The sequence below is a fragment of the Sorex araneus genome, chromosome 3 (assembly GCF_027595985.1).
Source record: "Sorex araneus isolate mSorAra2 chromosome 3, mSorAra2.pri, whole genome shotgun sequence".
Taxonomy (NCBI): domain Eukaryota; kingdom Metazoa; phylum Chordata; class Mammalia; order Eulipotyphla; family Soricidae; genus Sorex; species Sorex araneus.
In genome coordinates, this window is record NC_073304.1 from 220,772,048 (window position 1) to 220,784,093 (window position 12,046).

Sequence of the window (12,046 nt, forward strand, 5' to 3'; positions counted from 1 at the left end):
CTCTTACTTTATATTCCACAGGTGAGTGCGATCTTCCTATGTCTGTCTCTCTGTTTTTGACTCATTTCCCTTAGCATGATACTTTCCATGTTGATCCACTTATATGCAAGGGTCATGACTTCATTATTTTTCTAACAGCTGCATAGTTATCCATTGTGTAGATGTACCAAAGTATCTTTAACCAGTCATCTGTTCTCGGGAACTCGGGTATTTTCCAGATTCTGGCTATTGTGAGCAGTGCTGCAATGAACATTCGAGTGCAGATGTCATTTCGACAATACTTTTTTTTTTTTGCTTTTTGGGTCACACCCGGCGATGCACAGGGGGTACTCCTGGCTCATGCACACAAGAATCACTCCTGGCGGTGCTCAGGGCACCATATGGGATGCTGGGAATTGAACCGAGGTTGATCACGTGCAAGGAAAACGCCCTACCCGCTGTGCTATTGCTCCAGCCCCACGACAACACTTTTTTGCCTCTCTGGGATATATTCTCAGGAGTGGTATTGCTGGGTCAAATAGGAGCTCAATGTCTAATTTTTTGAGAAGCATCCATACTGTTTTCCAAAAGGGCTGAACTAGTCAGCATTCCCACCAGCAGTGTAGGAGAGTCCCTTTCTCCCCACATCCACGCCAACAGCAGTTGCTTTTGTTCTTTTGGATGGGTGCCAGTCTCTGTGGTGAGAGGTGGTATCTCATAGCTGTTTTGATCTGCATCTCTCTGATGATTCGTGATGAAGACCTTTTCTGTTTTTCCTTTTGCTCTTTGTGTCACACCCCGAAATGCACAGGGGTTACTCTTGGCTCTGCACTCAGGAATTACCCCTGGCGGTGCTCAGGAGGCCATATGGGATGCTGGGAATCGAAGTCAGGTTGGCCGCATGCAAGGCAAATGTCCTATCTGCTGTGTTATTGCTTCAGTTCCTTGGAACAAAATTTTTTTTGTCAAAAATGAACTGCTTCTGGGACTGGAGTGAGAATATAGCAGGAAAAGAGTTTGCTTTGCAGGTGGCTGACCCAGGTTCATGCCTGGCATTCCCTATGTTCCCCTAAGCACCATCAGGAGTAATCACTGAGCATTCCTGGGTGTGGCCCACAAACCAAAGAAAGAGAGAAAGTAGTGAGGAACTGAGGGAGGGAGGGAGGGAAGGAACTGGTTCATTTGACCAATATATCCATAATGTTTTTTCTGAAGTATCTAGTAACTACCGGATATTGTCAGACCAGTGACAGTCAAGTGGCCCTGGCATTCAAGAAATTGAAAATTCAGGAGGCTGACAGGTGAGTCAGTGATCACATACAGTGTGATAAAGGTCAGGGCACAGAGATCTCTGTGGGAATGACTGGTGACATGACAGCTCCCACCAGCTCCTCTTAGAGTGACCCTGTCTTCTTTGTTCAAAACCAAGGATTGACCCTACTTTTATCTTTAGCTGGTTATGTTAAGCCATGAAATGGTTTGAATTTCTCAGGGTGTAAGAAACGTTTTGAATTGTAGTGGCAGCCATTAGAAATATCTGTGGGGGTATGATGCCACCAGCAGATCAACCTGTACCTGGGGCAAGTGTATCAACAGCCTGATGGTGCCTTCAGATTTCCATTTACCCCAAAATTGCTGCAGTGCCTTTGGCCAGACCCCAACAACTTGGGGCCAAGTTTACCAAGAACTTAAATGGCCAAAAGTTAGGTATGTGGGAGTCACACCCACAGACCACATCCGGCTCAGCTTTATAAGCTCATTTATTGGCCTTATTTCAGAGGCCCATAAATCTCAAAAGAGATCAAAAGACACAGTTAGGGCCCATAGTGCAGAGGTAGGCAGGAACCCATGCCACGCTCAAGGCTGCTCCCCACACGCTCTGGCCGAGTTCACTCATGAGTGAAGTTCTATATGACCTAGGTAATGCAGAACTTTGTGACCTTGGATTCTAGATTCAATGGGACCAGGAGAGGAGATCTTCTGCTCACTTTCTCCAGTCTCCAGTGACCCAGGGGTCATGCCATAAGCCACCTCCTGCCGGCGCCAGATAATCTCATCATCAGCCACTATCCAGATGACATGGCTGCTTCTCCCGAAAGGGAGCATAAAATGAGTTCCCCATAACCATGCCAATGGACTCCGCACCAGGCTGTTTCACACAGTGCACCCCAGAGGGGTGTGGGTGAGAGCCCTTCCCACCCCAAGGGACCCAGCTCTGGCAGCCAAAAACCTCCACAACCCAACAGCTGCCATACTCAAGGCCGTGCCCCATGCACTTGGGCTATGCCTCACCTATGAGCAAACATATTCCTGGATTGTGCAGCAGCAAAAGTGGCCTCGCAACACATCGTACAACACTTCCTACCCATTCTCCATAATTACCACACCACATTTGATGGAGTTCAGATAGTAGGCAATAAATCATAGGGGGAAATGTATATATATATGCATATATACATATTTTCAGAGATGTACACCAAAGTTCATGCCACACAAACTTCAACAACATGTTAGTGATATCCTCCAGAATGCCTTAATGGTTCCTGCCAAAATAGAACAATCTTCACGCTGTTTCCTATATGAATACTTTTTTGTAAGCATGTTCAGCAGTTCTTCATAACAACACAAAATATATTACTTCGGTTGTGTTTTGTGACAGGGCTTGGGGCTTGGGATGGAAACATCCGAAATTTGGTGGACAGAAGGTATAATGGTGGTGGGATTGGTGTTTGAATGTTGAGTGTAATCAAACATTGTGAACTAACTTATAAAATTAAAAATTTTTTAAACGTAATGTGGAGTTTATGCCCAATTTAATCAGCTTAACCAATGGCTGAATAAATAGCAGTGCTCCTATGTAGTGGGATTGCTTAGAGCACATAGACTAGAGACTAGAGACCAGCGTGGGACAATGAACTTTGTATGACCTGCACTGGGGGCTTGGGAGAGTCCTGTGCAGAGGGCCTCTTGAAAGAGGGGCCTTGAAGGTAAAATCTACCAGCAAGATAAGCAGGACACATCCTGCACGTACATACTCCTCGTGCTCTAAGTAACCTTGGGAATAATCTGACTTGGTATTTTTTAATGAGAGCATCCTGAGACAAACACAAAATATGTCTGTTTGGTGTATAACTCATGAGAACATCTTTTGACTTGGCTACGTGCCTGGGCAAATGTATGTTAAGAATATAAAAACTGCTTGCTTGAGAATAAACCTTGCCTTCAGCCTCGATAGCTGCTGGTCAATGCTTCATCTCTGAGTCGGTGGTCTTCATGCCGGAGCTGGACTCCGGCACTCCTACATTATAAAACTTTTTTAAAAAGAAAAAGAAATAATATTTGCTGCAGAGCAAGGACTTCCTGCAGACATCATCACTCCTCGGGTTTTCTTTCTTATTTGGTGATGGGGTGATGGGAAGACACAACCAGTGGTTCTCAGGGCTTGCTCCTGACTCTATGCTCAGAGATCACTCCTAGGATGTTCTGGGGCCTATATAAGATTCCAGGAATGAAACATACAAGTCAACTGCATGCAAGGCAAGTGCCCCACTTGCTGTACTATGCTGTACTATTTGGCCCCTATCACAGAGTTTTCAACATGGAAAAATTTGTTAGCATATTTTTTTTGCTGTACATTTGTTTTGTTTCCCCCCTCCCACCCACCCCCACCCCCACCCCCATTTGCCCTTCACTTTATCATCTTGAGACGTGGCTGTTTCCCAAAGGGAGAATGCTTAGTGCTGGAGAAATAGCACAGCAGGTAGGGTGGTTGCCTGGCATACAGCTGACCCGGATTCAATTCCCAGTACCCCATATGGTCCCCCAAGCACCACCAGGAGTAATTCCTGAGTGTATGAGCCAGAAGTAACCCCCTGTGGATCACTGGTGTGACCCAAAAACAAACCAAAAAAAAGGGGGAGAATGCTTTATGGATTCTAAGTGTGATTATAGATAATCACAGAAAATAAAGTTTTTCACCTTCAAGTTCCATGCCAGTAATATAAATATAAGCTTTAATGCTAGCTACTGATTATGCAGATAATTTTCATTTTATTGTACTTTTTTAGAATTCTCAGTCATAATCCTCGAACAACTATGGAAGATTCATATCTTTTTCAATTGCCAGCATTAAAATATCTGTAAGTATTGTAATAGTTTGTAGCTCATATGATTTTTGCTATAACTTGTGGTCTTTATTTTTCTCCATTTTTGTCAAAGATTAAGTGTCTTGCATTGAATTTAAAAGTTATCATTTGAATTTTAACACTGGATTGTTGAAATGAGATTTATTGTCAAAGGAAAAGATTAAAAAAGAATGTACACGGGTAACAGCCAACAGAGCAAAAGAGCAATGTTGAGTACATATAGATAAGAACATACAGATGCATGTAGAAGTATTATTTATTCCAGAAAGTAACAAGTAATAATGTAAACATTATTTTTAAAAAGAAAATAAAGAAAAGAGGACCGGATAGGTCAGTGGTTGGAACCCATGCACTGCGTGCTAGAGGCCTGGATTCAATCTCTGGCACCATATGTGTTCCCTGGAGTCCTACTCAGAGCAACCCACAAGTACAGCACCCAACATATCTCCCAAGTACTGCCAGATGTGGCCAAAATCCAAGGCCACCCCCAGCTCACATGAAAAAGAAACATTAAAAGAAGTAGATGCAATTTAGAATGAGAAGTCTAAATTGACAAGAGAAGGAAGGACAAGAGAAGGGAGGTAGGAAGGGAGGGAGGGAGCAAGGGAAGGAGGGAACAAGGGAAGGAAGGAAGGAAGGAAGGAAGGAAGGAAGGAAGGAAGGAAGGAAGGAAGGAAGGAAGGAAGGAAGGAAGGAAGGAAGGAAGGAAGGAAATTTATTTAGTCTACCAAATTGTAATTAATTTGGTGACAAAGAAATCTCTTATCAGTAAGAGCTCTCTGGAATTATGGTCTAGAGTAAACCATTGACCTGACTTTACAGCAAGGCCAGAATCAAAGTTATGCCTCTTTAATCTCATCTATGTAACTCTAGAGCTTCTGTATTTGGATTCACATCATGCTTGTGCTTTCTCCCTCAGAGACATGGGAGCAACACAAGTGTCACTTGGACCAATCCAAAACATCCTCATGATGACTCTTAAATTGGAAAAACTGTAAGTTGATTTTTCTGACATTTATTTTCACTTCGTTTTTTAAGGCTTTTTATTTTTGTTTCTCTCTCTCTCTTTTTTAATGTAAGAGTACTGCTATTTATTCAGCCATTAAGCTAATACAACATGGCATGAACTCCACATTACTATTTTTTATTCAGAATGTTAATTTAATTTATTTTTAAATTTTTTTTGAATCACCGTGAAATACAGTCACAAAGCTTTCCTTGTTGAGTGTCAGTCATACAATGATAGGATACCCAACCCTCCACCAGTGCACATCTTCCACCACCAGTGTTCCCAGGATCCACCTTCTCATCCCACCAGACAATCTTCCCCATACTCTCTTTTGTAATGCTTGTTATAAATAGTATAAGATGTCATACGGCCACAAGAGCAGCTGTGTGCTCCTGGAATTCTAAAAGTTTAGACAATTAAGGTGTGGAGAAACCTCTGCAGAGAACTTCTCAGTTAAGAGATTATTTTGTGTGTCTCTGGATCGTGGCCCTTGTTTTCATCTTTTCCAGAGAAATAACTATTGGCATATGCCCTGCAGAGTATGCCCGCTTGGCCGTAGGGTGCCTCACGATCAGCCCTAATTGCAGCTTTTGATCTCTTTTGAGATTTATGGGTCTCTGAAATATGGCCAGTAAATGAGCTTGTATAACTGAGCAAGACGTGCTTTGTGGGTGTGGTTCCAACATACCAAACTTTTGGCTGTTTAGTTTCTTGGTAAACTTGCCCTAAGTTGTTGGAGTTCGGCCACAGGTACATCAGCAATTTCGGGTTATCAGGAAGCCAGAAGGCTCCATCTGGCTGCTGCTGCACTTGCCTCACAGGTATAGATTGACATTCTGGTGGCACCATACCCCTTCTTGTTTATTTTTCTTAAGCTATGTTTAATTGAGATGTAATTTTATTTTTAAAAAATATATTTTTTTAAAAATTCTTTTATTGAATCACCATGTGGAAAGTTACAAAGCTTTCAGATATAAGTCTCAGTTATCCAATGCTCAAACACCCATCCCTTCACCAGCGCACTAAAAAATATTTTTAAAATGAGATAGTCAAGAATCATTTTTGGTGTCTCATGGATGCTGCGATCAAACCCAGGTCAACCGTGTTCAAAGCAAATGCCAGACCTGCAATACTATAATATTACTCTAGTCCCTGTTTTTTCAAAGTCTGGAAAAGTGATTTCAGATTTCCCCAGGTGATAACTGGAATTTTTATCATTATGTGGGAGCTGGAGAGATAGAATAGTGATTACGTATTTGCCTTGCATGTGGCTAACCCTTGTTCAGTCTTTGGCACTGTCTGTAGTTCTCTGAGGCCTGCAAGGAATCGTTCTTGAGCCAAGAGCCGAGAGCAACCCCTGAGCACCACCAGATATGACTAAAGAACAAAACTCAATTTTCTGAGAGCTGAAGTGATAGTAGAGGAGTTCAGGTACAAGCTTTGCATGTACCACCTCCCAGTTGGGTTCCCACCACCACCGAGTTCGAGCAGCACCTCATTCCTGTTTCTCAGGAACATTTTGAATAGCTGCACAATGGCTTTGGCTGCCTCTTCTACCTATTTAAAGTAACCCCTTTACTCTGCACTTAATTCTCTGTGTTTCCATTCATAGGATATTACCTAGGCATCTCACCTGCTGCCTCTGCCAATTTAAGAATAAAATAGACTCTGTCTGCAAAGTAGTCAAACTACATTGTGAATGTACCAGCAGCACACACTGCGGTGAGTCTGAATTGCCTGCTGATAGCTTTTTAATTTATGTTTCATTTTAATTTTAATCACTGAGGGTCCATTGTAAACTGATTATGCAGTTGCATTATTTTTATTAGAGTTCAACTCCCTATATTTCTAAGAACTATTTCTCTTGGTAAAAGTCAGAATCTCAGTTACATCATTACCTTAGCAGTCTATTCATGACCTGAGACATCAGAGGAATGGAAGAAAAGGATGGAAGAAGGGAAGGGAGCTAACGATAATGGTCACAAATGAGGGCCACACTCTGGGCAAGGTACTGGTCCTCCAGATGAGAGCTCAGCCACAGAATGCAGTTTGTAAGCAGATTTTATATAGAACAGATCTCAAGAGCCCTTTTCTTCACAGGACAGGTGTAGGTATTTTATTGCATGTGTTTTTGTAATTTTATAGGCAAGTACAAGTCATACTGTCTTATGAAAGTTTTGCTTAGAGCCTGAGAATTTCTGGTTTTCTAAGCAGAGGTTGCCACTCAATCCTTCTAATGATGGATGGGCTCGTGGATTCTTAGACCATCCTCACCTTTGGGCCTACTTTGAATTTTAACCCTTCCATCTACAAAGCACTCAGGTGCTCTTAAGTATCTTTCCACATAGTAAGTTTACTGACCTTAGCTTGATAACTTCCAAAATGTGCTTTTAGGGGCCCAGGAAAATAGATCAATAGGTTGTACCACATGCTTTTCATGTGGGAGGTGGGGATTCAACCCCCCACAAAACAGTTTCCCAAGCACTGCTGGGAGTATCCCTTGGGCACCGCTGAGTGTGGCACATTCACGAGTGCCCACGCACTCACTCGAGCACACACACACATACACACACACCCCACCCATAAAAGTGTTTTCACGCTGGAATATTATGAATCAGATTCGCTATCAGCAATTGGGCACATCAAATCACTTTGCTTCTTACACAAAGATAGTGTTATTTTCAAAATAAACTTTTTGCAATCTACCACTCTCTTCTCAGACTCTCTTCTGCATTCTGTGGCTGAGCTCTCCTCTGGAGGACCAGCACCTTGCCTAGAGTGTGGCCCTCATTTGTGACCATTATCGTTAGCTCCCTTCCCTTCTTCCATCCCTTCCTTCCATTCCTCTGATGTCTCAGGTCATGCATAGACTGCTAAGGTAATGATGTAACTGAGATTCTGATTTTACCAAGGGAAATAGTTCTTAGAAATATAGGGAGTTGAACTCTACCACTCTCTTCTCAGAGGTGGGCATAAGAATCATTTACGAATCACCTTTCATAAGATGAACATCAAACCTGGGGATTTGTTGGGGGTGGCGGGGAGAAGAGGGAGAAGAGTCAGACTGGAGGTGCTGTAAGGACCATGGTGTCTCGGCACTTCAGCGGTGGTCCAGGTGAAGTTTACTTTGTACATGGAAACCAAGAGCATTGGTACTATTAAAACCATGTTACTCCAACTGCAATAATGTTTTAGAGAATAACTAAACCAAATAATAAAAATTCAGAATAAAATACTAATAACATTTTTTTAGGTGAGGAAAAGCAAAACTAAAAGTGTTAAATGTGCCTAATGCCTAGGTCTTGTGATCCCAGTCTTGGATTCTCTGCAAGTCCATGCTTCTTCCTCACTTCCCTTAACTCCCCCTCTAAACATCACTCCACCAAAAGCACTTTGAATTCTTCAGTAAAGGCTGGTTGGAGAGATAGTCTAGTAGCTATGACACTTGCCTTCCATACAGCAGACCTGGATTTGATCCCTAGCATTCCAGACGATCCTAATTACTAGCAGCAGTGATCCCTGAGCACAGAGAGAGAAGTAACCCCTGAACATTTCTGGATTTGGCCCCACTGTCCCCCCAAGAGAAACCCAACTGCACAATGTTATACTTGACCTTGAAGCAGTCAGAAACTTTGTATGGTTCCCTAAGTAGAGATGAAAATAGTAGGAAGTAGGTGAAGTTAAAATACACATCTAATCAGAGTTGTTTTCCCCCAATTTTGGGAGCTCAAATATTATTTCAGGAGCCAGAGAGATAGTACAGTGGGTAGGGGACTTGCCTTGCACACAGAAGACCTGGGTTCCATTGCCGACATCCTATACAGTTTCCCAAGCACCACCAGAAGTGATTTCCTGAGCACGGAACCTGGAGTAACCCCTGAGCATTACCGAGTGTCGCCCCCAAACAAAACAAAACAAATTTTCTAGATTTTCTCAACATTGCACATTGACATATACTCTGGCAAATCCATTAACATATCCTTAGACATCTTTCCAGATTCAACAATATGAGACTAAGGCCTAGTAAGCAAAGGAATTAGTGGATAGTGGAGGAAGGGTGCATTCAGATAAGGACCTGATTTCTGGAGGAATTTCTTTGTTGGCTGTGATGGTAATAAGAATATTAGCACACGAAAGAGGTAAAGAGAAAGAGCCCTCTCTCCTCATGTGGGCAGGACAGGATAAAGGTATGGGAGTATAATAAGTCATAGTTGAGGGTCTAGAGAGATGGTATAATGGAGAAGGTGCTTGCATTTTTCTTTTTATGCTTTTTGGCGTCACACTTTGGCGATGCACATGGGTTACTCCTGGCTCTGGCTGTGTTCAGGGAACAATATGGGATGCTGGGAATCGAACCCGGATTGGCTACATGCAAGGCAAACAACCTATCTACTGTGCTATTGCTCCAGCCCCAGGGTGCTTCCTTTCATGCAGTCAACCGAGTTTCATTCCCAGATTCCCATGTGGTCCCCCAGGCACCACCCAGAATAATTTCTGAGAGCAGCACTATAGCACTGTAGTACTGTTGTCCGTTGTTCATCGATTTGCTCGAGCGGGCACCAGTAATGTCTCCATTGTGAGCCTTGTTGTTATTGTTTTAGGCATACCAAATAGCCACGGGGAGCTTGCCAGGCTCTGCCATGTGGGTGGGATACTTTGGTAGCTTGTCAGGCTCTCCGAGAGGAATGGAGGAATCGAACCCGGGTCAGCCAGGTGGAAGACAAATGCCCTACCTGCTGTTCTTATCGCTCCAGCCTGGTGGCCATAATTAGCAAAAAAAGATTTGTTGATTAGTTTTTAATTTGCTTTTGGGAGCAACACGCATTAATGCTCAGAGATTACTCCTGGCTCTGCACTCAGGAATTACTTCTGCTGGTGTTCAGGGAACATGTGGGATTCCAGGGATCAAATCTGGGTTGGACACATGCAAGGTGAATGCTCTACCTTCTGTACTCTCTCTCTAGCCCTGCATTTATCTACTTTCATAAGGTGGTTCTAGATTACATAAAAAGTATGCTATCAACAATTATGCAAACAAGTATAAGTAATAGACACATGTAAAATTTAATTAAAGTAAAAATTTAGCCATTATAAAAATGTTTTCTCTTGGGCTGGAGATAGTAAAGTGGGTAAGGTGATTGCCTTGCATGTAACCAACCCGGATTCAATCCCCAGCATCTCAAATAGCCCCCAAACACTATCATGAGTGATTTCTGAGTGCAAAACCAGAAGTAACCCCTAGGCATTGCTAGGTAGCCCCCCCAAAAAAAACCTCAATTATTTTTCAAGTGTAGTTTATATTTGGATGAATTCTGAGCACCAAGTATAAACTTTATCATGTATCTTTTTACCTATTTGATTAGTACACCTTGTTATGATCAAGAGCAGGATAGTTTTATTAAACTTTTGTTAGACATGTGATAATTGTGAGCCATAAGAAAACTAACTAAAAAATGATTATTTTTGTAGTCCATTAAACCATTCAAAGTTCTTGAGCTTAGCTACTCTAGCTCGGTGTTGAATTATCTAATAACTCCATTATTATATCTGTAAACTTTATTAAATGGTTTCTCTGATAAACCTGAAGAAGATCCAAATACGTGTGATTTGTTTGAAATACCAGGAACTAATCTCATTGCTCTCCCTGTGATACATTATATAAAGTTTTCAAATGTTAATAGTGATTGATGGTATTAATATTTCTTCAATTAGCTTATAAGTTATAAGATAGATTCTAACATGGACTTTAGGGTTAAATTGTGTTACTAAAAGAGTTAAAACTATCAGCATAAAGAATAAATTATTAAATTAGTTCAATGTTTAACTCTATATAAACCAATAAGCATTGAGAGCAGGTAGACATTAAAAAAGGTATTTCTTAACAAAAAATGTAGACTTTAAAACAGAATTTGGAACTTGCTCAGTTTTAATCTTCAATTTTATCTATCTAAAACTCCTCCTTAATCATAAAGGAAGGTCATTTATCTCTAAGATGCATGTTATTTAAGTCATCTGTTCTTCAATTCTGTGTGCTGTGGCTGAATCACAGACCCAAAGTTAGTTAGTTTTTAATGATCTGAAATACTTTCAGATTCACAGTATACAGTTGGAAACAGATCATGTTGAATTCAAGAACTCTGAGAGCAGAACCAAGAACAACCCCTAAGCATGGCTGGGAATGGCCAAAAAATAAAACAGAAGTCAGTTGATCTGTAAAGAGTCTAACTGAACAGCAAATATTTGTCTTGAATACTGGGTACTTGGTCCTTGGGGACCAGTGGAATAATCAAATTATTATTGTTTGAGTGTTTGCTTGTTTGGGGGCATACTCAGAGGTAGTCAAAGTTTACTTCTGACTTTGTGTTCAGGAATCAGTCCTGGTAAGGCTTGAGGGACAGTATGGGTGCTGGGGAACAGACTCAGGTTGGCTGCGTACAAGATAGATACTTTATCTGCTCTTCTGTCACTCTGCCCCCCAGTGGGATAATCCTAAATACATGCACTAAACTTCATGCCCTATTTATTCTGAATAAATAGTGATGATCACTTTGTTTCTCCTTCTGTTCTTGCCAATCACAGGTGTAAACTTAAGGCTTCCCTGTGCCCCCCTCCCCCAATATGGCTCTTGTTTCCTGATTACTAATTTGCTTGTCTGGAATTTATGTCTGTGCTCCCAAAATTATCCCCAGTTACCTTTCTTGATCAAAAGCAAGCTCTTTTTTTGATAGAGGAGGAAGAGTCCATAAGTACCACGAAAAGGGAGTTCATGAAGGTTTTACAGACTCGAAAGAAGAATACCAGCACCGAGCTGACCATTGAACCGGAGGAGGCCTCAGCATAGAGAAACAGCCTGTCCGTTCTCATGAATGAGCAGCTAGACTTAGGGAACATTGCCTGAGAGAGAAGGCTCAGG

General features: G+C 41.8%; 1 protein-coding gene across 1 annotated transcript in view; it reads left to right on the top strand.

Annotated features, from left to right (window-relative positions):
- Positions 1 to 12,046, top strand: part of LOC129403297 (leucine-rich repeat-containing protein 37A2-like) — a 120,296-nt gene that overhangs the window by 32,000 nt on the left and 76,250 nt on the right. Inside the window, exons 3-6 of the mRNA XM_055129978.1 lie at positions 1,195 to 1,280; positions 4,047 to 4,118; positions 5,044 to 5,118; positions 6,746 to 6,855. Coding sequence (XP_054985953.1) covers positions 1,195 to 1,280; positions 4,047 to 4,118; positions 5,044 to 5,118; positions 6,746 to 6,855 — 343 coding nt within the window. The remainder of the gene's footprint in view (positions 1 to 1,194; positions 1,281 to 4,046; positions 4,119 to 5,043; positions 5,119 to 6,745; positions 6,856 to 12,046) is intronic.